The sequence below is a fragment of the Tachysurus fulvidraco genome, chromosome 19, assembly GCF_022655615.1.
Source record: "Tachysurus fulvidraco isolate hzauxx_2018 chromosome 19, HZAU_PFXX_2.0, whole genome shotgun sequence".
Lineage (NCBI taxonomy): Eukaryota > Metazoa > Chordata > Actinopteri > Siluriformes > Bagridae > Tachysurus > Tachysurus fulvidraco.
Genome location: NC_062536.1, coordinates 13320015 through 13342452, shown reverse-complemented (window position 1 = coordinate 13342452; position 22438 = coordinate 13320015). Strand labels below are relative to the sequence as shown.

Sequence of the window (22438 nt, the reverse complement as noted above, 5' to 3'; positions counted from 1 at the left end):
CAATAAACTTTGTTCTGAATATTAGTTTTTATCCTGTTACCATGTAGTTTATGAAACTACATGAAACAAACATTGATTATTAACATAGATTACAATGATATTTTCTGTTCATTTGTAGAATTTTATACCCAACACATTTTTTTTATATACATTACGGTTTTGCTGGCAATTTGTTAGAAGGAAATGATATATCATGACACAGACCATGTCCTCACATAATATATTTGTCATATTGCCCTCCCCAGGCTAGAAGACTGATAAGAATTTATGGCCTAAGTAGACTGTGCTTTTGTCTTATTGCTGGAAAGTCAATACGGGATCTCTCTGCAATATGACGCAGAGCGACAGCAAGCTGTGCTAAACTGGAGAAGAAGACTAGAGGTCACTCGTGAAGTGAAGATCGGAAAAAGTAGTTTTGCTAAGCGATCACTCTCTTAATCTATCCGTTCGGGGGGAGCGGGGGCTGTGACCTTGAAGTGCATTGACAACTGACATTGATTTCTGCTCTGAGTGCTTCTCGCTGCCTCTTTTTCTTCTCTTTCTCGCCCTCCATCAGATCGAGACAGGAGCAGTCCTCTTCCATTTGCAGTCTACCGATGGCTGGGACAGACAAACGGGTGCCAAAGTGGCTTTTAAAGGGACAATCATGGCAGTACACATGGGATGGAGAGACTAATGCGGTCTGGTATGCAAGCGTTCGAGGAAAACGGCTATCGTCATCATCGTTTTCTTTTCTTAGCTCTCCTGATTCTCTATATGGTACAATATTAAGGAGACCAAACAAATCAAACGGGCTACAAAAAGTCTGCAGCAGTGGCTCTCAAACTTTCTGCTGCCAAAGACACATTTAATTGGAAAGTAATTTCCTCATATAAATTCCAGTACAGATTTAGTTTAGGAATATATTACAGTTATTTTACTAATAGGCACATTATTTAAACACGGTTAGTTTTGAAAGGGAGAGACAGAGCGAGACAGAGCAAGACAGAGAGTAAAGAGAAGTAAAGTAAAGAGAAGTAAAAGTAAGAAAGAAAAGTAAAGAAAAGAAAGAAAAAAAAAGAAAGTCAGGAAAGACAGAAAAACAACAAAAAAGTAAAAAACAATAATAGAAGAAAAGTTTAAACTGTTAAAAACTGTAGAAAAAAAGGGGTCTGGGGTTGGTTTTTTGGAACAATGTTGTGGGAAGAAAAACAAACCTGTTGGTCTTTTTCTTTGGGTTGGTTTTGAAAGAATTTGGTGCTACTAGATCTTGTTTTAAAGCAAATAATCAGAATCAAAGAGAATTTCTTTCCACTAAAAGTTAAAGCAAACAAAGTAAAAGTGCAAGTGTGGGTGCAGCCAGTATATCTACAATGTACAGTACCTGACCACCAAACCCGTACAGTACATGCTGGTTGAACATCCCATTCCAAAGTGACTCCCCACATTGCTGTTATAATGACCTCCACTATTCTGGGAAGGTCTCCACCAGACTTTGGAATATGGCTGTGGGGATTTGTGTTCATTCAGTCACATGAAGTCACATTAGCGAGATCAGACACTGAGGAGACCTGGTGCACTGTCAGTGTTCCACTTCATCCCAAAGGTGTTCAGTGAGGATGAGTCAGGGTTCGGTGCAGGACACTCCAGTTCTTCCACTCCAACCTTGGCACAGTAAGACTTTGTGTCTATTCTTTGTGTGCAGGGACATTGTAATGTTGGAACAAGTTCGAGCCTTTAAGAGAAATTGTACTGCTACAGCATACAAATAAATTCTACACAACTGTGTGCTTCAGACTTTGTGGAAACAATTTGGGGCGAGTGTGAGGGTCAGGTGTCCAAGTTACTTTGACATACCATATAGTGTATATGGCAAAGAAGGTTATAGAAAATGCTGATATGGATATGATATGGATAATATCCATATCACCATTCTATATACCTTTCTTACACACACACACACACACACACACATAATATATATATATATATACACACACACACACACACATTATATATATATATGTGTGTATATATGTACGTGTGTGTGTGTGTGTGTGTGTGTGTGTGTGTGTGTGCGCGCGCGCGCGTGCACTGAAAACCTTGCACAGACCTGGCAACCCTGCATGAAGGTCCCAGGAGCCCATTTTTGAGAACCGGTGTTTTTTGAATAAACCATAAAATAACACACAAGTGTATGAAATGCTGTATAACTCATTAGCAATCAAAAAGGGAAAAGAATCAAGCAAAGCCTCTGTCTATTATGAGGCACTTAAAAAGAGAAATAATCTCGCTTCTTTTTCTCTGTGTCTCATGTTGTAGTAACAAACACATTACAGGCATTATCAGGCACGAACGCCCTTATTAGGGCTGAAGGGGTATGTGTGTGTGTGTGTGTGTGTGTGTGTGTGTGTGTGTGTGTGTGTGCGTGCAGCGGAAATCTAATTAAAGCAGCAGCTTTAAAAAAGGGAATAGCCTAATGAACATTATTAAAGCACATTCCAAATAATGTCGGAGAAACATGCTCATTTAGCCACCCTGTCCCACTCATTAACACCAAAGCAAAGAGAAGATAACAAGACAATAACATAATCCGAGCCATATTTATAACAGTTCAGATATTCTAATGAAGAGGCATGGTGTGTTAGAAAGCACGACTGGCCTAGTTACCGTTGCATACACCCCGCTGTGCTAATGCCTTTGTAGTATGTAGATAAAATAAGCTTCATGTTTTAAAACCCCCCCCCCCCCCCATCACTTCCCTCTGAACAGACATGGGTCATTCCATACTTACACACATGTCAGTGCAGAAGAAAAGAGAAGAAATATCTGCCTAATTATTTCCCTTTAAATACGTACATTAAGGATTAAAATTCCTAATTAAGAGACAACAGAAACTGTCAGGCTCCTACACGGGTTATTGAACACTGCACAGGCGGTTGCATAATTACGGCGTTTTAATAGCTTGCTGAGGATGAGCAAGACGCTTTGAGGTGGCGACTACACTTGCCAAAACTCCACAATTAAACGGTAATCGGGAATGAAAACAGACTCAGCATTGTCCAAGTGTAAATTCCAGAGTTTTACATACTTTGGGATGGAAACGCTCGGGCAGCTTGGTGTGAGTGGGAGAAAAAATAATAATAATGAATTTTAAATTATTAACATTTCTATAAACACAATAAAAATAAAGTGACAAAAAATCCTCAGAAATGTTTACTTACATTCTACATTCAAGGTCTCTGATACACATTAGTTTAAAACGGAAGCGCGGGAGAAAAAAAAAGAAAGAAACTCAGGAAGGACAGAAAAACAACAAAAAAGTAAAAAAAAATAAAAATAAAAAATAGAAGAAAAGGAGAGAAAGAAAGAAACTCGGGAAGGACAGAAAAACAACAAAAAAGTAAAAAAAAAAAAAAAAAGAATAGAAAAAAAAGAAAAGACCCATTAAAGAAAGAAAAGAAATAGAGAAAGAAAGAGTAAGAAAGAAAAAGAAAGCTACGTTTGAAAGTTTGAAAGAACGAAAGGTGATAAAAAAAGGAACATAAAAGGTAATCTCTAATATTTAAAGCTGTTTAAAAACGAAGCAAAAAAAGGAAAAAAAAAGAAAAAAAAAAAAAAGAAAGAAAGAACAAAATAAAATCCTACACTAGATAATTCCTAATTACCAAACTACTAAGTATGTAATGCATCTAAGCCCAATAAACCTAATAAAAAGCTCAAACCTTGCACTGAAAAGTACAACGGCAGAAAAATGAAGAAAACACACACATTTAGTGATTCTCTGTTTCCAAGAATTTTTTTTTTTTTCAATTGCTTCCAAGAACCTTTCCTCTCACGAAGCAGTTATCAGAAGCATTTGCAAGCCGAGGTCAACATGCGAAAGTCGATAAGATGAAGGTAATGTTATATTTACGGGATCAATAGCCGTGGAGAGAGTAAATGCATGAAATATAAAGCTCTTTAATGAGGCTGCTCAGTGTAGCACCGCTGCTTAAGCAGATACTTAAACCTCTTTGTATGTAGACATGAAAAAATGAGGACAGCTGAGGCTCGGGCAGGTAAATGTAAGGAATTAAACATGATGGAGAATGCTATATCAAGAAAATAATCAATAATGAGCTGCTTTCACAGAAGATTACAATTTTTCTATTTAAAAAAAACAACTTGTATATACACTGTATGTTTTAGCCTTTTATAGTTATAGTATACAAGATAAAGCAGCATGATTTATTATCTTTCTGAGATTTTGCAGTGGGTCTGGAAAGGAATTCCAGCAGCAATGAAGCAGTTGTTGCTATATAAATGATGAAGAATTCAAATGAGTGCATTCATATGTACCGTTATTTGTAGAGCAGCTGACTGTAGTTTTGACTGTAGAGTCATATCATAAAAAGGGAAAACTGAAAGGTCAGTGTGAGTGGCAGAGGAAATATACCGTAGTTACAAAAATCATTTCAAGTGATTAGTATAGAAAAGTCCTATTTATTGTCTTATTCTATTTATTGTCTTATTTATATTCTACATTCAACGTGTCTAATACACAGCTACTTAAAACCTTGAAAAGGAAAGGAAGGAAGGAAGGAAGGAAGGAAGGAAGGAAGGAAGGAAGGAAGGAAGGAAGGAAGGAAGGAAGAGAAGGACAGAAAAAAATTAGAAAATGGACAGACGGAAGGAAGAAAGAGGACAGAAAAAAGTAAGAAAAGGACAGAAAAAAGGAAGAAAAGGACAGACGGAAGGAAGAAAAGGACAGCCGGAAGAACAGAGAACTACAGAAGGAAGGAAGGAAGGAAGGAAGGAAGGAAGGAAAGAAGGAAGGAAAGAAGGAAGGAAAGAAGGAAGGAAAAGAGAAGGACATGAAGGAAGAAAGGAAATGTAATACAATCTCATCTACGAGGGCAATGTCACCCCTCACAGCACCCGAGTCCTGGGTTCACCCTGAGCTCAGAGAAATTTACTTCACATGATCAAATCATGTCCCTAAAAAAAAAACCTGTCTTAAACATTCTTTCATGTGGAACCAATGTACGCATTTGAATTCAATTAATAATTTTTGCTATTTTTGTTCAGTGTCAAACAAACCCGCGTCTCGATAGAAAAACCCCATGTACGACGTAACCCAGGGTTGAAAAGTGAAGCGGACAAACACTTTCACCTTAAAAAGGAATTCGATCCAATGCTTCCTTTCAACTTTAACTTTAATCTCGGTAAAAGCCTTGTGACCTGCAAGCATTATACTTCACGCTGACTGGAATTAACAGAACAGGCGTTTATACGTAAGCTGCGATGTACTGTCATGGTGTTCAGGTCCATTTGGAAATAATGTGGCCTGCTACTTTATTATGTCTCTTTGTGTAAAAGTGATGCTACAAAACGAGTAGGGAAAGACGAAGGGTTAACAATTTCACAGGTCATCGACCTACCTTTATTCTCTAATTCAGTATCTTTCAGAGAATTTTCAATTCAGACATTTGCCACAGATCTTGTCTGTGTTCTGGGTCATGGGCACATGTTAGAAAGGAAGCAGAGAAAATAGACATCAGGTTGTACATATGGAAAAGAAAGAAAAAAAAAAAGAAAAAAGAAGAGAGAGTTTTGCTCGTTTTGAGTAGACACTGGAAACCACTAAGGGTCCGTTTCCTGAAATCTGTGTCTCAACATGGTGTTCAGGGACTGATATTGAGTAGCCTTTTTAAACCAGGATGAGAGGAAATGAGAGAGAGAATATCTTACTGTAAATACCAGTTCACAACAATATTATCAAGAAAACAGCCTAATTTTTTGCTGTCGTTTGCTTTGAAACCAAATAAAGTCCATTGAAATTCCCAGGCTTTGAGAAGAGAATTTCTATTTTTCCGTATAGACGGACTTCACTACGGCAGATGGAGGTGTCAAAACAGAAAAATGCTCATATAGCATTATATAAGGCAGAAAAGACACACTGTTATGCAAGTGGAAGAAATTTAAAGGTATAATTATCTCCATTGCAACGCTGACATCGTGTCTGCTTCTTTCATGTTCCAAAACTATATTTACAAAGTCGGAGTGACATGAAAGCCTAATTAAGATCGACTTGAGCAGCTTGATAAAGCAATGTCACATCATTTTCACTGGCTCTTAAGCGTGTTTCAGCCCATTTCGCACCCTGTTACACTAATTAACAGCTGAGACCACGACCGCATGAAATTACATCCAACAAATTCGGCTGCTTAACAAAGGCGATTTTGACAGTTCTTGGACAGTCTCGAGGCTGGTGTGAGCGTGACATCAAACAATAATTATGTCTGTCATCCAAAGCCTTTCCTCTGTACGTGGCGCGTGTTTTGCGGCGACTCCACCAAAGCAACGAAACAGAAAAAGGGATGACTCAAGCATGGAAAGCGTAACCTGGTGGTGACAGCTTTTCTGCACGGCTACAAGTGAGTCCCAACAAACCCCCTACTCTTAAAAAAATAAAAAAAATCCCAAACCAAACAAACAAACAAACAAAAAAAAAAAAACGTTTTCCCCTCTCCCGTACGGACGCAGTCAGATGTAGGAAAGAGAGCGTTGAGTGATTTGACAGCCAACGAGAAGACTTTTGTCACGTCAAAGGAAGCAGACTGGCCAGTGTCAGGAGACACTGATGCATAACCAAAATGCATTACGTTCACTTCAGAAAATGACTACATATCCATGTTACCATCTTGTAGGAGCTGTCGAACGGCCGTAATCTCTCCGCAAAAGCAGATGGTTTAAAATGCACTGTGCTGGCGAACAATTCATTTCATTTGCACGTAATATGGAATTCAATGCCTGAGTTACTCTGACATCTGATGAGTCAAAACTTTCTGAGCCAATCTTAGTCAATACTTGAAGAGCTTGAGAAAAAGAAATATGTTCCACAGAACCAAAGTGTTTTTCACCAGAAGAAAAGACACATGTGTATTTGTGTGTTAGACACATGCACACGGGCACACACACCGGTTGAAATCATACTCTATGAGTGTACATGTGAGAGAGATACTAAGAAACTATAAAAGTATAAATAATATTGTGTGTGTGTGTGTGTGTGTGCCTCCGTGTACGTGTGTGTCACTTACTGTTGAATGCGCTCTAGTGGAAGAGGAAGCAGGTCTTCAAGTTTCAGCTTGTGGAATTCAGGTCTGGCTTCCTGAAGCTTCTTAAATCGTCGAAACGCTTTGTTTTTCTTCAACTGCACCTATATGCACCACAAATATTTAACAACAGAATTCAGCACTCAAGCCATCACAAGATTTAATATCTAGTCAAATAATTTGCACATCAAACGCTGTTTTTTTTGTTAGTGAATTTTGCATTCCGATTGGTTAGAAGGTGTTGACTCCTTTCCTATAAAAGAAAGTTATCGCTTGACATGAACAGGAAATTTGTGTGTGAGAAATTTTGAGAAGAAGTCTCCAAGGTCAGCACTGTAGAACAGTCTGTAATGCAAAAATAGTGCAGAACCTTGAAGAACATTTACTTTGTTCATTTGTAATATATTAAACTTCTAAAACCGGGTTAATTTCTTTTTTTTTTCTTCTTTTTTTTAAATTTAGAGTTGTCTCAGTTTTTAATACACTGCATATATTTCTGAAAACAACAAGATTCCCGAACTGTTATGTTTTGCATGAACAGAACAGAACTAAAAATGGGTTTTGTGTGTTTAGATTAGGTTTATATCTGTTTCTCTACAGCACATACCATCAGTGCACGATGTTCACCGTGTGAGGAAAACACTTCTACTGCAAAGACTGCCATGTTACAGAAACTGGCTTCTTACCCGTGTGAAACCTGCCTAAGCATGATGAAAAGGTCAATCTGAGAAATATACGAAATATTGTTTATTAAATCTGAGCTCTCGTAACATGTTAAAGACAGAATTTTGGCCAAAACAAACCTTGGCTGATTGTGAGAATGTTAAGTGAAATTATTTTGGCTGATTTCATTGCACAAAACAAAAAAAGAATAAATAAATAAATAAATAAATAAATAAATAAATAAATAAAATCACTCACACACACACACACACACACACACACACACACACACACACACACACACACAGACACACAGACACACAGACACACAGACACACAGACACACACACACACACACACACACACACACACACACACACACACACACACACACACACACACACACACACCATTCTAATAACACATCTAATATTTTTTGTAATCATTTAAAGCAGTGTGTAAAATTAATTTTAAAATGATTAATATTTATTTTCAGGACTAACACGGTTACTTGATGAAGATCGCTAATTTTGTCATCACTTAATTTCACTCTGGATTAATTTGCCACTTTTCTGCTCAAATAGATTTGAATCTGCTAAAAAGCAGATTAGGGCACATGAACAAAAACGGACAAGTAAACAAATATACACCGAAATCTATACACCGAGATCTAATAAGCTAATCATAATCCTTGGCATTAAACACAAATAAATTCTGCCCCTTGTATCTGGAAGAGATGCTTTATTAGCTCACCCCACGTCAATGACACAGTGGTGATCTGGAGGGACAGGTTGCCGGTGTGTGAGTCACACGTCAGGGCAAACATGCTGCTCTGTGTTCCTGCAATTACTGCCATGTAGGCTTGGTAGGGGAAATCGATGCAAACTCACACAGCTCGGTCCCGAATCGATGGGAATCAGTCAATTTGGTGCGGACATATCCCTCCTCTTAATTAAGACATTAATATCTGTGAAGCTCCAGGCTTCCCACAGATAAATAAGAGCAGATGTTTGTGATGTTAGCCTTGGCTTCTGGGCTGATAGGTGAGGAAAACATTTGGAATAGTTTTTTTTTTTTCTTTTCTTCCTAAACCATGTTCGAGAATCAGGCTTTAATTTGAATCTGTCCGGTTTGGAAAAAGGCGCCTGACTGGTAGTTACCGCTAGCATTAGCATAGTGTGGTGATAATTCTTTAACTGCAAGCTGATTTGGCTTAACAAGGAATCAGTCATCCATAGACAAGGGTACAGGTGCCATACTGAAGGAGGAGCTAATTAGCAGAGAGAGAGAGAGAGAGAGAGAGAGAGAGAGAGAGAGAGAGAGAGAGAGAGAGACTCTATTACACTTTTTTTGGGGGGGCCAATTGACGGAGGCTGCCCACTTAAGTCAGGCCTAATGAGACGGGAGTGTTGGACTTAATGGTACCACTGGGCTTTGCCTGAGAGAGATCTGTTTGCACAGGGTGTCATCCACCAGCCTTAATCAGGTAGGTGGTGACGTTATCTTTTTTTTTTTTTTAAATCGCTCCAAACGTCAATCATTTTGAGTGGCGATCTTTGAATTACTGACCCAACAGTGAGCTCTCTTTTCTTTTTGCACAATGGGAGAAATTTTTAATGTTTTTTTTTACACTGATGAGCAACGATCCAAAAGGTTTAATGGGTTCAGACTAATTAGAGCTGAAGAATGATCTACTGTCAATCTCATGTTTTAGCATAAATCTATAACAAATACATATTTATGAACGTATAGAGACAGACGTGAGCACAGAGGTAACACAATAAATGACAAAATCAAAGGCAAATCCAAATCACGCTGAAACAACAATGGAGAGAATTCAGTTTGGGGAATTTGTACATGGCTCATTTAGGGATCGTTTCTTAGAATAATTTGTTAGAAATAAAAACACAGGTCTGGGTGAACTTACTGCGAGGATCTTCTTTGCTGTATGGAAGTTGTTGACGTACGTGCTGTAGAGGTGCATGTGAGGGCAGAACTGATCAAACCCGACGCCGAAGTTACCGTCCTCCAGATGGCCAAGCAGCGTCCTGGCACAAGCACAAAACATTTATTATTATTTTTTTAAACCTTTACAAAATTTATGAGGTTGTCTTTATTTAAAGTGATGAATTATACAGCTTTATAGCCACTAATAAAAACAAACAAACAAACAAACAAACAAACAAACAAACAAACAACCTCAGTCTACTACAGATGTGTTGAGGGCTGGTCAACCCTTTCACAAGGTGAACTGCAGACATTTTCTACTTTATTTACATTATATAGATTTCATATATGAAAAAAGCACAGACATTCCTGAACTGGAATCTCTTTCTCTATATAGTATAGCATTATTAAAGTGAAAAGAGTGTAAATTGCATTTAAAGTTTAGCTTCTGGCAACACAGCAGACATTTTGACAGCCAGCATGTGATTACAGGCCGTCCGTTTCACTGCAGCATGCAGCCATCCAGCAACTTGATCAAAGCATGACATTCAACCCACAAATAAAAAAATAAATAGCCAGGTTTTAGACATCTTTAAGCAGACTGAGGGTTTTTTTTTTTTTTTAAAAACACAATGTTTGCTAAACTACCTCCATATGAAACATGATATTTGCAGGAAGACAGCCTTGGCAATGAGGAAATAAACACAACTGTGTGTCATTCTGCTGAAATATATTTTCAGTTTTTCAAGGCAGAGATGTCAAAGCATGTTGAATCCCAAATTTTTGGCAAAAATCATCATTTTTTTGGCTGGTTTTCCAAACAACCAGACAAACAGGTCAAGATCTAAACCGGAGTCTACTGCTATTTACCTAAACACCTTTAACTTTTTTTTTAACCAGAAGCCAAAAAAAATAAAAAATAAAATAAAATTAGAATTTTTGCCTGTTTTGTGTCCATGCTTATCAACGATTTTCGTTGTCATGTCACACTCCACAGTGATGCTGAATGACTCATATGACAGGAGATACTCAGTCTTCTAAAAATTAACAGTTTTTTGGAAGTTTTTCTGTTTTTACTTACCGTACTAGTCACAAAATATTCATAGAAAAGTTAGAAAAAATAAATAAATAAAAATGTACACCCCCCTACACAGATATTTCAAAGTAAATGCTGATATTGCTGCTAAACCCGTTGCTTCTCTCGAAATGCCCCGAGTGCTTGTTCATAAGCTAATAAATCTAAAACCTAATAAATCAAATGATCTTCAACCACTAAAATTCTTTGTAAAGTAACATTGATAAAACTACGCGTCTCAAACTGAAAACCAACAGAGTCCTGACTCCGTTTCTATCAGACTTGTGATATTCGTTTATACTTATTAAAAATGTCCCATAAGTCAATATCCATTCTGTAGATGTACTTGTAAAAAAAAAGAGTTGGTAGGAAAGTTGGTACGATATTAAGACAAGAGTAGAACACCAAGGTGAGTAGATTTAGATCTTACTTGGATAAGTGGTTTAAGTGTTTAAAATAAGAGGTGGGTCTTTATTGAAAGACAGCCAGTGACTGAGCTTCTCAAACATCAAAGTATAGTTCAGTACAGAGAAAAGTCTTGAGGTGTATCTTCCTTATGTCCTGAGGGATGGAGAATTGCGGGAACATGATACACAGCAGTATGATTTGTCAAGTACATAGGGGTCCATCTTTGGCTTTGTAGATAAGCGTCAGAGTTCAGGGAAACGTAGGAGGACATGGAGAAAAGAGAAACAACAACCTCAGTACGAGATCCATTTTGTTGACTTGATAAACTTCGTTCGAAGGATCCTCAACGGATCGCTAATTAACTCTGAAAACATATGCTAGACGTAGGAGAAATATTTGCACCGTTTAACACACGGGCGCATTGATGTTGTTGGTAAATAAATACAGCTTCACCTGGCAGCTTTCTCCTGAGTCGGAGCTTGCGTTTAAAAAAAGCATTGTGCATGCACAGCCACGAATGAAATATAAACAACAAAATGTTGCGCTATTTTGAAAATTGAAGCGTTTGTAAAGTGGGAAGATAACGAGGAGGGTTATGCAAAGTTCGTAGGTAGAGCTGTTTGCAAATTAAAGCGTTTGTGCGGCATCGAGTAAAGCCCTGACAGTTGGCTGTGACAGTGGTTCAAGGCCAATGCAGTAGGGTTAGGACCTAAGGGCATCACTGTGGCATTTTCTACAGCACAAATCCCTGAACAAAACACACCCAAAGTGGAGCGCGCACACACACACACACACGCAAGCACGCAGACGCCTCAGCTGCCACGCACATTACAGCGACGCACATGGAATTCAAGGATGTGAGGGAGAGGGCGCTGACGCTTGTGAGGGAGCTTATTATCCAAACTTACAGCAAGGTAGCACACACACACACACACACACACACACACACACACACACACACACACACACACACACACACACACACACTTACTTTCCAGCTCTCTAATGATGTTCCCTAAGACTTTACATCCTTACATACAGGAAGAAGGAACACTTTTTTGCAGTTGAAGTTGATTTAAATAGATTTTAATGAAGTTGCAAGCCAAAGGTAGCCGCTATTCGTAATCAGTAGATGCCGGAGCAGCTGAGAGAGTTGTAACGAGGGCAAAGGCCGGGAAAAAACTGTGCTTTCCATTTCCCTTCTCTCACAGCCAGAGGCTATTGTAATAAATATGATATTACGAATTACGTTTTTATGTTTTTTCTTTTTCCTTGTTTTTTTTTTTTAAGAGCAATTACATTTTTTGGCCACCGGAAGACACTAAAGATAATATTAGCATTCTGTCTGCGCCATCTTAATCCACTTTCATTTGTAGCAGTTGTGACATCTAGGGTGGGCACAGACTCGACTAAACAATAGCTTCGTTCATATACAAGTGGGACAGATGAATATTAATTCCAAGTGCTGTGTAATAACACACAAGTGACCGAGAAAACAAGACAGAATATAAAGCATCGCTCAGCCTGAACAGCACCTTTCTTCACCACCGACAGCGACACCGCGTTGTCCTATATACAAGCTATTATTAGGTGTTTATGCATCGCATTTACATTTACACTCAATGCATCCGTCACATATTTACTATTCAAGTATGGTTCGATCCCAACGCTCTGCAAAATCCTGACGCTTATAAGCAAATTAATCTGGAGAAGGAATTCAACTATGAATTATTAGAAGCTGTGATAGCTTTGAGCTTTTCAGTAACTGTTACTATTTACATCAATTCTTTACACAAACCTTGAATCACAAGTTGTTCAAGAGCTACAGTATGTCTTAAAATAATTCTTTTATTTCAAGATATTATGTCAAATCAACAAGTTAAGTCATTATTGTTACATATACATTACAGCACAGTGAAATTCCTTCTTTGTATATATCCCAGCTTTGGAGGTTGGGGTCAGAGCACAGGGTCAGCTATGATATAGCGGCCCTGGAGCACAGAGGGTTAATGGCCTTGCTCAGGGGGCCAACAGTGGAGGCTTAGCAGCACTGGGGCTTGAACCCTGATCTTTCGATCAACAACCCAGAGCACTAAACAGGGCTCCTAAACGATATTGAAACGATAAACGAAACCGTAGATGTTTGCATCTCTGTTGCATGTTGTATTTAAAAGATTCTTTTCTTGAAAATACAGCAGATCAGATCACAGCCTTAAGATACTGAAACTTCTCTCCAGACCAGTACACAAAACATATCAGTCACTCAACGAGCCATGAGCAGAGCGTCTGAAGCCTGGATGATTTACACTGAAACACTTCTACCCTCAGTTACTGACAGCTAGTTTATTTTTGTTATAGTTTATAGATCTACAACAAGAAGTCTCTTTAGCTGACAGGTCAGCGTTCGGAATGACATGCAGACGTGACTGCTGTTAATAACAAGTCGTTACATTAAAATGAACTCTGCGCTTTGACTTAATCTGTTCGTTTAAGAATTGCCATCTGTTTCGAGATCGCGTTTAATCGAACCCCTGGCAGACCTAATCGACTGTATGTCACTAAATAATCAAGCCTTAGGTGTTTAACTCTTAGAGACTTGAATCGTGGGCGGATAAAATGATCACATTTATGATATTCAAAGAGAAAATCAGTGCGGTTTGACTTCAGTGTATAAAAAAAGATTTTTGCTGCAATTTGTGAAAAACTGAAAAATGATTTTCCTACATCAGATGTTACAGCACACCTGAAGACACGACCCGATAAGTGCAGATTAGACAGCTCCTACTGTCTGTTCAGGGATGTAAATTGAGAGGCTGGCATTACGGCTCACGCAGACATTCAATAACCGATTCTAATGATGATATATGGTAACTGAGTACCAATTTATCCAATACATCAGCCTCTGTAACTCAGCCCTCCATCTTCATTCAGCCGCCGCAGCCCGTCAGTCTGGCAATGATGGGAGCCTCTGGGACTCGTAGTGATTCATTATTCACACCGCAAATATGATTCTCAATCAACACAGCAGAGGATGAGTCCCTTTCGCTGCTGTCACGGTTTTGTCTTGATGCTGTTTAGTCTGAAAGGCTAAACGTGTGCACGGTTGCTGTGGAGCCCGACACCGTCCAATCGTGTTAGAAGCCAGAAGATCCTATCAGACATGCATCTGTATTGATCACGTCATTAAAGATGGCAAATGCCAGTCTGGCTTTAGGTAAATAAAAAAAAAAGAAAGAAAGAAAAAGAAAAAACATAAAACAAGCTGGAGGCTTCATTTCTCTGTTGTTATTGGACACTAGGAGAGGAAATTAGGCTGCTTGTGTGCTGCTTTCATGTGCACTAAACCTGCACCACATCAAAAAAAATCTACAAAATTCAGTTCTTCACAACAGCTCCTTAGTCCATACAGAGAAATCCAGCGCTCACGAGAGCGACTTCTTGACACTTGTTTAGTTAATTTGGTAGTTTGTTCTACCCACCCTGAAAGATCAATGCTCAGACAGGACTTCAAGCTAGCTTTTTTCTTCCTCCTGTTGTGCTATTTCATCTTCGTCCTTTCATTTCTCCCTGGCCCGGCTTTTCATTCGGGCCGGCTGTCACGAAGCGAGGTTCCCTCAAGCAGAGAATCCGAAAAGCCCGCGCACAAGTCACAACTAGACTTCATAAATGAGTACTGAGAGCTCCGGCCCCCATTAAAAACAGCAGGCCTCGTAGCAAACAAGCTGCTTTCTGAAGCTCAAGCTGCTACAGGAGGGTTAAAAAAGGGAAAAGGAAAAAAAAGAAGAGGAAGAGAGAGAGAGAGAGAGAGAGAGAGAGAGAGAGAGAGAGAGAGAGAGAGAGAGAGAGAGAGAGAGAGCTGTAACATCCCTGAAAAATGCATGTTTTTCTATTCAAAACATCAGCATTTATTAAAACATGCTGTAATCAGTGTGTGCTGCTTGGAGGACATAAGTGCCAGTCATTATGGGGAAGAATGGGGGTGATAGTGAGGGTGTTTAAGCAGAGGAGTGCAGTTAGGAGAAAGTGCAGCTGTAAACCTAAACGCAAAAGCTTCATTGATTCCTGATTTCACTTTACACAATACACAGATAAGACTCCAAACTTCATTTCACTGTCAGAGTCCAATTAATACTCACAACCTCCTCATTCTCTTAAAGCGCTAGCTCGCGCTTCCCGTCTCTCGCTCTGTGTAACTCTCTCTCACAGTGTCTCTCACTATCTGTACGTCTCATGCTCCCCTTTACCACAGACCTCTCTTCCTTTTGACTGTGTGCTCGCTCAGTCTCTGTGTGTCTGTTACTTTGTCTTGTTTTGTCTTTCTCTCTCTCTCTCTCTCTCTCTCTAAGCTGTCTCTCTTGTTTGCTGCCTCTGTCTTTCTCTCGGTCTGTCTATCCGTCTCTTTCCATGTCTCTGTTTATCTACAGCACCTCTGTCTCATTGTAAATCATTCATTCTTTCTCTCTCCCCATTCACCTCTTACTCTACTTGTCTATTTCTTCGAGTCCACCTCTCTCCCTTTAACTGTCTGTCGCTCCCTCTATCCTTCTTTAGCCCCATTTCACTCACCTTCCATCTGCTTTTCATTTTCTGTTTCTCATTCACACACACACACACACACTCACACACACACTCACACACACACACTCACACACACACACTCACACACACACTCACACACACACACACTCACACACACACACACACTCACACACACACACTCACACACACACACACTCACCAGTTAATTATTGAAAGGATACTTACTGGTTTACTAAATGAATTGATTTAATTGAACTGAAGATGCTCTCTCTAATGTCCTGCCTCAGGGTTCCTTTGGCCTTCAGAATCTCCACAAAGTACTAGAGAAGAGAAGGAGAGATGAAGAAGGAGGAGAAAATTAAATCGTTTTGACGCCTCTCATTCATAACTCTTCATCTTGTGAGTGTCACCTTACACCCAGCACACCCTTGAGACACACAGGAAAGCATTTCGCATCAATGGCACCTCAATTATTTTTAAAAGGTTAGGCGCATAACTAATTCAACACGACCCAAGGGCAGGGGAAAACCTGAAGGAGAATATATAGATTCTCATAAAAATATGCGTGGGGTTTAATAATCAGGCACTTACCTAACAAAACACGCTGCAAAACAAGAGGAATAACGCGGTATGCCGTGCTCGCTCTCTGGGTTCAAATATTAATCGTTCTGACGCACGCAGAAACAATGGCACATACAGAAACAGCTGCGGTGCTCTCAGGTCATTTAGGAATAAATTGAGCTGTGTAAATTGAATGTGCTCAAGGCCTTCGGTGAGTTAGAAACCACAGAAGGAAAATTGTGTGATAGTGTCGAGAATCACTGAAGAGTAAAATAGAAACTTTAGGAGTGCTACTTTCAGGGACGGAGAGGAGCGTAACTAAGATATCGTGTAATTACTTGCAATTTCGAGCCGCTTCGACTTTTCTGTATAAGAATCGCTGAATTCTTAAAAAAGCTAATTTCTGTTGCGTGATTGCTGAAATGAGATCGAGAAGCACTCAAAGTCTTACCGTGGTGATCAGGTCCAGCTTTTCACAGTATCTCTGCTCACTCTGGACCAGCTCTCGTCCGGTCCGCTTCCTCTTCCTGTCCCAGCGTTCCCTCTGCTCTTGGATGCTGCGCACGCCCCCAGGAACGCATGGGCTCGGAGAAAAACTCATAACTGTCCAGCTGGGGTTCCGTCTCCAGAGCTAGACAGGGGTTTATCCTTTATTCTGAAATAACATTTGATATGCATCACAATGGGGGAAAAAACAATGTATAGAGAGAAATAGTAAAGACACATTAGGGTGATATTATATCTCTTACGGTTGATCGACTTCCTGAGTGATATCTTTTATGTCCTTTATAATTTGACTAGGTCTGTTATGCTATTATCACTATTACATCTGAGGTCATAAGTTTACATACACGTGGCAGTATCTACAAATGTAAATCATTTAAAAAAAAGGAGGGATTTATCTACTGGTTCTATTTAGTTCTACCCTGAATAAGTTATTTCACATAACAGATGTCTATATTACTTTTTTTTTTTTTTACCATACGTTTAATTCTTAATACTGTGTTGATACCTAGATGATAAATGATAACCGTTTTTTACGTTTTGTGTTGCTTGTTCATGAGAGATTGAAATCCGTCTTTTCACGCCGAGGACAACTGAGCGGTTCGAACACAACCATTACGTGTTCACTGATGTTCACGAATGTAACAGGATATACATTTATAGCCAGGTAGGACGTGGGTATAAACTTTTGAACAAGCTGATCAGTATAAATGGTTAATTTGTATAAATGCCATATTTGTTCATTTACTGCTGCCATTTAGAAGCTACAGAAGATATTTACATGCTTCCCAAATGACCACATACTAATTTAGGGCTTCACAGGTGTGAATGTTTGTTGTTAAAAAAATAGGATAAACCAACATGAAGATCAGAGAGCTGTCTGTGGGAGAAAAGAGGGAAAATCAATCAGAGCCTCTGCACAAACATTCGGTATAGACAATACAATATGGAACGTCCTGGTGTACTAAGAAGACATTAAAGAGGTCAGCCACGGAAAACAACAGCAGCCGATGACAAAAGTTGCGAGAACCGTGAAGAAAAACCCAAACAACATTCAGTGACATCCACAACAACCTTCACAGGCCAGGATTGAAGGACCAGAAACAGAGACAAACAAGAAGTAATCCACTCATCTGCAGTAATCTGGAAGGTCAGATTTGAATTCAAAAGAAGTACAGAAATGAACCACAAGAATTAAAATGTGGAGTACAAAAGGATGATCAGAAACATATAAGCTCATAGGTCATGCACAGTTGAAATGCCCTTACAATTTTTTGGATTGTGAATGTTTTTGAAAGAATCATGATGTGCGACATTGACAGACTCTTACTAAACTTTAAACTTTAGGGGAGTGAATACTTCTGCAGGATATTTTTTTTCCCTAATTTTCCTAAAATTTGTTTGATCGGTTTTCACTTAACTTTTACTAATTGTAATTTTACACAGAGAGTGGATAAAAGTTTGGACATGATTCGTCATTCATAAATGATCACAAACATTGTTGTTCCTGGTGTGTAAACTTTTCATATCCATTTTATCAGCTCATATTCCTTGTTTGATCTAATAGCAAAACCAAGAACAAAGAGAATTGACCTTTTGTTCCAGTACTTTTGGAGGAAATTGTCTATCGCTATATACATATAGTGCATTGTATAGATGACATTAAGTATCGTAAACATGATGTTTGTCATATCTCCTGCACTGATCCTATTTAAATTACAAATATTAGCAACTCGACTGCACGATTGAACTCATGATAAACCATGTGTAGGCCATCAGCCCTATCTGAACCTCCAATTAAAGGAAAGCAGTTACACACATCCGACACACTCGCCATCACTACGCAACATTCTTGATCTATGACCTAGCCTGCACTCTGCTGAACACAGTTCCTCCATCACTCTCTGCTGCTCTTTCTCTCCCTCACTCACTCACTCACTCACACTGTGCCCCAGCTCTAGGGTGTCGTCCGTGCGCTGCCTCATTAGTGTCAGCTCTAATGGAGCATCAGGGCAGGAGAGAGGGACAACACCACCACTTTAACAGCAATTAACCCTTGTGCTGTCCCCGGGGAAGCTGGCGTCAGCCGCTCTCTAACATGGTAAACAAGCCACCTCCATCAGCGCGAACCAAAGCAGGGGGAGGCTCGAGCTCTTCTCCTAAGAGCCGCTGTACGACGGCTGCCAGCAGAGCACTCATTAACACCTCGGACCAGTAGCTTGACTGCTAGCAAAGGTGGATTATAAAAGGTGCCATAACAATGTGCTGTTTGTCCACTTTTGTGCGGCCGTGCTTGCATAAGCAGTGTCAGTCACCCGGGCTCGGCTCGGTGTGCGTCTGGCAGCCAAAACAGCACAAATAAGCGAGTTAAAAAGTCAGAAGTAATAAGTACACCATGTAGCCCTGGTTATATCTACAATAAGCAAAAGCCAAGATGTTTTACTCTAAATTGCATCACTTCTCTTGCACAATCATCCAATTTTTAAGGGGATACAGCAGCATTTTTTGGCCAAGTGAAGCCAATTAAAGGCCAACTGAGGAGGGCTGGGGGAAACGGTGCACAGTAAGCAAATCAAAAGCATTCAAAGGATAAACAGACATACACTCAATGGGCTCAGGTTCCAAATGATGACTTTCTGATGCTCTAATTAGGATTTATGGGCTTTCTATTACCGCTTGACCTTGCAAACCGCTCGCTGAAAACAAGATAAGCCTAGACTTTAATTCTCATTTCAAGCTTGAACATAATATATTTGTAGGTAACGTTGCTTATTTCTTTAAACAAACACCTGAAATAAGCGAAATGCTCCAATTACAGCAAGTACGATTTGATCAGATATCAGCAGTGTGCAGCGAATCTGCAATATTCCGTTCCTTTGGAGAGGAACTATGTAGAAAGACGAAATTCTAAACACCTTAAGATTAGTCCACTTGCTTATATAAAGTAACAAAAAGTGATCCCATATGAGCACAGGCTAGATTATAAAGTCAGGAAATAAAAACACAATCAATAGTGCTGTCACAGGAAAACAATCAGCTAACAAAGACTTATACTAGAACAGCTTATAAAGTGTTTTATTCTTATTATACTTTCTTCTTCTACAGTTCTTTCCAATGATTACACCTAGAGTTTTATTGAGCAAAAGATGACATGATTTTTATCCATTTATAGTTACGCTTAATGTTATGGATCATCTATGAAACAAGGTAGCTCCTGGCATCACTCATATTACATCAGCTAGAAAACAGGCTTCCCTCACCAGCCTCTGTTTATTCTCTCTCGCAAAATTAATAAGACAAATAAAACAGCTTCTCAGGCTACCTAGAAACCACAAAGCCCTCTGTTCATTTATGTAAACAAATCTCGCAATTTAATAACGAGCAGATGGACCAAGCAGAAAAATCAACCCCATGTTGCCACCGGTTATGTTCATTTAGCTTACTTCAGGAAAGGAGAGTAATTAAAAATTGCAAATGCTAGAGACACGATAAAATATTATATAATGATTCCTGAGGCAGTGATAAGAAACAGAGTCTGAAACATGTGCCGCAATTAGATACGTCTGAGTCCATCAGCTACAATTTACTCTTTATTCATTCATTGGTCTAAATGTTTTAACCAGGCCAGGGTTATGGTGGATCTGCAGCTTGTGCCAGGAACACAGGACACGAGGAAGGAACACACTCCGGACATGCCGCCTGACCAACACAATTTAATCTCTACACAGTCACTGCTTTTTTTCCCCCATTTATTGTATTACCCAGATTTGTTGGGCATGTTTCTGCTGACAAAAGACAGAGCAGTCACTACTTTTACCAGAAAAAAAAGCTCTGGTAAGAAAAATAATAAAGGAAGAAAATCAATTTCTATGTTGAGGTGGGTGTCTAATTTTGCCGTCATGGTTTGGGTCCGTTAGTCCTAAAGTTAAGTGTTACTGCAAATAGCTCCTATTATTAGGCAACCCTATTCTGATGGGCGTTGTCTTTTAAGATGGTCCCGCCCCATCCACTGGCTCACTGAATGATGCAATGAGAATGCTGGAAATCAGATGCTATGGGATTTCTGTTTTGGCAGCATGTTGACTAGATTTCATAACTTTTTTAACCCCTTTGGCAACATTATTTGAAGCTTAGAAAAAAATAAAATAATAATTCTAGTGACTTTGTGATCAGACTGTCCTACACTTGATAAAGTTCACTAGCTCGCTGCTGATTGTTCCAAACAATCAATCACCATTGTTCCCAACAACCAATCGGAGATCACCACTGTTCGCAACAACCAATCAGAGTTCACCATTCTTCCAAACAACCAATCACCGATCACAATTGTTCCCAACAACCAGAGATCACATTGTTCCCAATAACCAATCAGAGATCACATTGTTCCAACCAACCAATCACCGATCACCATTCTTTGCTAAGTTTAGTAATCATCAAATCCTGTTATTATCTATAAACATTTTTTTTGTTGTTGTTTTTTGTTTTGTTTTTTTTTGCACTGATTATTTTTGTCAGTATTCTTTCAAGAAATCACAGTATTCTGTAAACAGAGAGTTGGGTTGACTTACGTGTAAATAAAGAGTTAGTTTGCGATGTCATTACCAAAGACGACTTCTTTCTAAAACAAACACGTTAGCACCTATTTTCTATTCTGTTCATACTCAAAAATGCAGGCGGTTTACGTCATTTGTAAACAATCCTGTCTTCCCCTTGCTATTTTCCCTACATATAAACCATCTGCCTGAAGGTTTTACTACCGCACCGAGGTAAAAATACAAGTATAACATCGCACATTTTATGCTTTATCAACAGCTTGTATTAATAAACATATAACTCCTTCCGTAGTCGTTTGTAACCATATATATCATAATAAACATGGACAAACCTGACAGAGTGTGTATCCTTTTCAAATTGAATCCAGGCGGTCTTTTTGTTAGTCTAGGAATTTCCGGGTTTGCGTAGATGGCTATTGGTTCTCGGCTGACGACGTCTTGACGTCAGGAGTTGCGTCTTGGGATCACGCGGTCCCATCTGACGTCCCGATGATGATAATAATAATAATAATAATAATAATAATAATAATAATAATAATAATAATAATAATAATAATAATAATAATAATAAATACTTCTTCTACTACTACTACTACTACTACTACTACTAATAATAATAATAATAATAATAATAATAGTAATAATAATAGATAAGACAGATGCCAAATCAAATTATTATGTCTCATGTAAGTCCTTGGTTTGGAGTAAAATATCAGTCAAGAGTTTGAATACAGGAGTTGAATATTCTGGAGTTAGATATAGACTTGGGTAAGAGTTAGATTTTCCGAGTTTATTTTCTAACTTAGACTACAGCTGATGTTTAGAGGGTAAAGGAAAGGGTACTCTAAAGGTGTACTATTTTGGTGTTCATGCACTGGGTGTTGAGCCTATACAACTCCCTGGGTGTTGTTTGGTCTACATCCTCCCTGTGCCCAGCTGCATAGGCTTGGACTTTGTTGTGAGGAAGGTAAAAGTGACATTTTAATTTGTTAAACTATTTTTTATGCTGTGAGGGGTTTTCTGAGAAAGCTGACCTTGTTTGGAAATAGTAGCTCAGTGGATAAGGTGTTGGCCTACTAATCAAATGGAAGTGAGTTTGAATCCCAGATCCG

The 22438-nt window shown here is 39.0% G+C and overlaps 1 protein-coding gene across 4 annotated transcripts in view; it reads right to left on the bottom strand.

Moving 5' to 3' along the window:
- arhgef39 (Rho guanine nucleotide exchange factor (GEF) 39) overlaps positions 1–21788 on the bottom strand; it is a 48454-nt gene extending 26666 nt beyond the window's left edge. The window contains exons 1-5 of one of the 4 annotated variants that reach the window (XR_007138728.1): positions 21342–21605; positions 16721–16924; positions 15934–16028; positions 9667–9787; positions 7062–7180 (exon numbers count right to left, since the gene is read on the bottom strand). Coding sequence is in view for 3 of the 4 variants with exons in the window: in XM_027151909.2 (XP_027007710.2) it covers positions 7062–7180; positions 9667–9787; positions 15934–16028; positions 16721–16870 (485 nt within the window). In the remaining variant the exon portion in view is untranslated. Of the gene's footprint in view, positions 1–7061; positions 7181–9666; positions 9788–15933; positions 16029–16720; positions 16925–21341; positions 21606–21658 lie in introns of those variants that run through there. The other 3 variants (XM_027151909.2, XM_047804394.1, XM_027151910.2) reach the window with 3 other exon arrangements.
- Positions 21789–22438: the final 650 nt, after the last annotated feature.